This window comes from Rhinopithecus bieti, unplaced genomic scaffold, assembly GCF_001698545.2.
Source record: "Rhinopithecus bieti isolate Rb0 unplaced genomic scaffold, ASM169854v2 scaffold_4475, whole genome shotgun sequence".
Classification (NCBI taxonomy): Eukaryota; Metazoa; Chordata; class Mammalia; order Primates; family Cercopithecidae; genus Rhinopithecus; species Rhinopithecus bieti.
The window spans coordinates 106034-108839 of NW_016804399.1; the positions used below are offsets into that span (position 1 = coordinate 106034).

The following is a 2806-nucleotide window of genomic DNA, read 5'->3' on the forward strand; positions in this document are numbered from 1 at the left end:
GTAGCTGGGACTACAGGCGCCCGCCACCTCGCCCGGCTAGTTTTTTTTATTTTTTAGTAGAGACGAGGTTTCACCATGTTCGCCAGGATGGTCTCGATCTCCTGACCTCGTGATCTGCCCGTCTCGGCCTCCCAAAGTGCTGGGATTACAGGCTTGAGCCACCGCGCCCGGCCCAGAAAGCATTTTTTGAAAACAGGAATATAACAAACGGAATTGGATGTTTCATTAGTACCACAAGTATATTTTAAAACATTGAAATATTAAACAGCTTGTGAGAAAGGTTATAATTACTCTCATTTAGAATCTTAATTTCTGTCCTATTGAAGGTTCACAACCCATATATTCCCTGTCCGTGTAGACACTATAGAGAGTCCTAGGTCTAAGTGACCCATAAATGTCCTGATGAAAAATACCATTAGACTTCTGGTGTTTTGACTTTGTAACATTGTGTATCCGGGTATTAGAACTACCAGAAAATGGGGTAAAATGTGGTAAAATTACATATATATGTTTATCATGGTCTCTATGTATCCAGTGGTGGATGGAACTGACCGACTTTTATTTCAGATGCTATTTATAAGCATTTAGAAAAGCAGACATTTAAGAATCACACAGAATAAAAATACTCCACTTAAAGCATTTTAATTTACCTGCGAGTCTTGTGCACCACTGTCATTCTGAGCTTGAAACACGGCAGCTGCACTCTGTGGTCCTAGCAATCTGCGAGCCATCTTCTCTTCATATGTTAGCCGCTGTAAAGAATTTATTGAGACAGTAATTAGATTTAATAAAAGATGTTTGTACAGGTGTACCTTAAAACCACTACTATAGGTCAGAACTTTAAAGAAGCATAGTTCTATCTATTGAATGATAGATTCTATGTGGTTTTTTTTTTTTTTTTTTTGAGATGGAGTCTTGCTCTGTCACCCAGGCTGGAGTGCATTGGCACGATCTCGGCTCACTGCAGCCTCTGCCTCCTGAGTTCACGCCATTCTCCTGCCTCAGCCTCCTGAGTAGCTGGGACTACAGGCACCCGCCACCACGCCCAGCTAATTTTTTGTATTTTTAGTAGAGGCGGGGTTTCACTGTGTTAGCCAGGATGGTCTCGATCTCCTGATCTCATGATCCGCCCGCCTTGGCCTCCCCAAATGTTGGAATTGTAGGCGTGAGCCACCGCGCCCAGCTGATTCTGTTTTTTTTTTGGTTTTTTTTTTTTTTTTTAAGTCTTTTCTTCCATTCAAAGCATTTTCCTTCTATTCTAGTACCATGTCCCTCAATTGCAGTAAAGTTTCACTTAGGCTTTCTTTTGCTCCTGTGACAGGCAAGCATAATTGCCCTTAAATAAGGATCTCCTAAGTAAAGGGAAATTCAACCCTTTCCTCCGTTGTTCTGCATGTTCCAGTCAGCTTTATTTTGAATATAATACTTCATGTCCTCACATTCAGAAGTAATTTTATTTAATTTTAATTAATTAATTTATTTTGAGATAGAGTCTTACTCTGTCGCCCAGGCTGGAGTGCAGTGGTAGAATCTCGGCTCAAGGCAGCCTACACCTCCTGAGTTCAAGCAATTCTCCTTTCTCAGCCTCCCAAGTAGCTGGAATTACAGGTGCATGCCATCACACCTGACTAATTTTGTATTTTAGTAGAGATGGGATTTCACCATATTGGTCAGGCTGTTCTCGAACTCCTGACCTTGGTGATCCACCTGCCTTGGCCTCCCAAAGTGCTGATATTACAGACGTGAGCCACTGCGCCCAGCCAGAAGTAACTTTTATTAAATGAGCACTGAATATTTGATTGTATTAACTTCTGATCGAGAGCAGTGCAACTGATAGGCTAAATCTATTTGTATTAAAGGCGTATAGTCTGTTTAAAGATAAGTTACTAATATAATATACACAATAAGGACTACATGATAAGAATTATAGCTATAATTACCTGTCAATATTGTACATCAAAGTACACTAAGTTGACTTGACAGTAATTCCTAATAGTTATTTGGGCATCAGACATAGTTTATGAGAGGGTAATATTTAATAACAGAAAATTTCATTAAACCATTCAGATAGATTTTCATTTGCTTCATTCTTTTACTACTGTAAACCAAGAGGTGATTTCATGCAGAGAGAAATGGAATAGGGCCCAAATATTCCTTCTTTTAGATAATCTTATTCCTTGCTGATTATATGGACATAGATATGTGAGATAGAACTTCCTTATTAAAATTAGATTTTGTAGTTTAAGTGGCCTTTTGTACAAAATAGACATCTTGCCCACTTGATTTCCATTATGAAGAAGGGTGTCCTTGCATTTCAGCTTTCTTTCCAAATCTTGAATCAAAGCTTCTTTTGATCCTTGTATTTCATGATCAGGAGTTCTTGGTGTGGGCTTAGCATTTGCAGTTTGGGATGGCTTAGCATTTACAGGTTGGCCAGCTGAGAACTGTTGATAGCTTTAAAAGGAAAAGAAAAGATTTTAAAAGTCTTGGCCTCATTTTGCAAGTTACCTTTAGATATGTTGAGTTTACCACTTAGTACTACTAGTATTATTAAAACAAATTGCCCTAATAACAGTCAAGAAATATTTTATAAGAATGGTTACTATCTTTTTTTTTTTCCTTTTGGCAAATGGAAATTAAGTGGCAGGAGGAAGAATTTAGATTAGACGTAAGGAGGATGTCCCTAAGGAATGTGAGCGTAAGTCTAGTTAATGGCAGCCTGAGAGCTCTTCCAGTCTTATGACTAATCTCTTTAAAAATTTTTTTTTTTTTTAGATTCTGGGAGTACATGTGCAGGTTTGTTACA

The 2806-nt window shown here is 38.5% G+C and overlaps 2 protein-coding genes across 5 annotated transcripts in view; one reads left to right on the plus strand and one right to left on the minus strand.

Moving 5' to 3' along the window:
• Positions 1–2806, plus strand: part of KLHL3 (kelch like family member 3) — a 295050-nt gene that overhangs the window by 12187 nt on the left and 280057 nt on the right. The gene's annotated exons all lie outside the window — the stretch shown is intronic.
• The window catches only part of MYOT (myotilin), a 23017-nt gene that overhangs the window by 10354 nt on the left and 9857 nt on the right, over positions 1–2806 (minus strand). Inside the window, exons 3-4 of one of the 2 annotated variants that reach the window (XM_017867843.1) lie at positions 2280–2454; positions 651–752 (exon numbers count right to left, since the gene is read on the minus strand). In XM_017867843.1, coding sequence (XP_017723332.1) covers positions 651–752; positions 2280–2454 — 277 coding nt within the window. The remainder of the gene's footprint in view (positions 1–650; positions 753–2279; positions 2455–2806) is intronic. The other variant, XM_017867842.1, reaches the window with a different exon arrangement.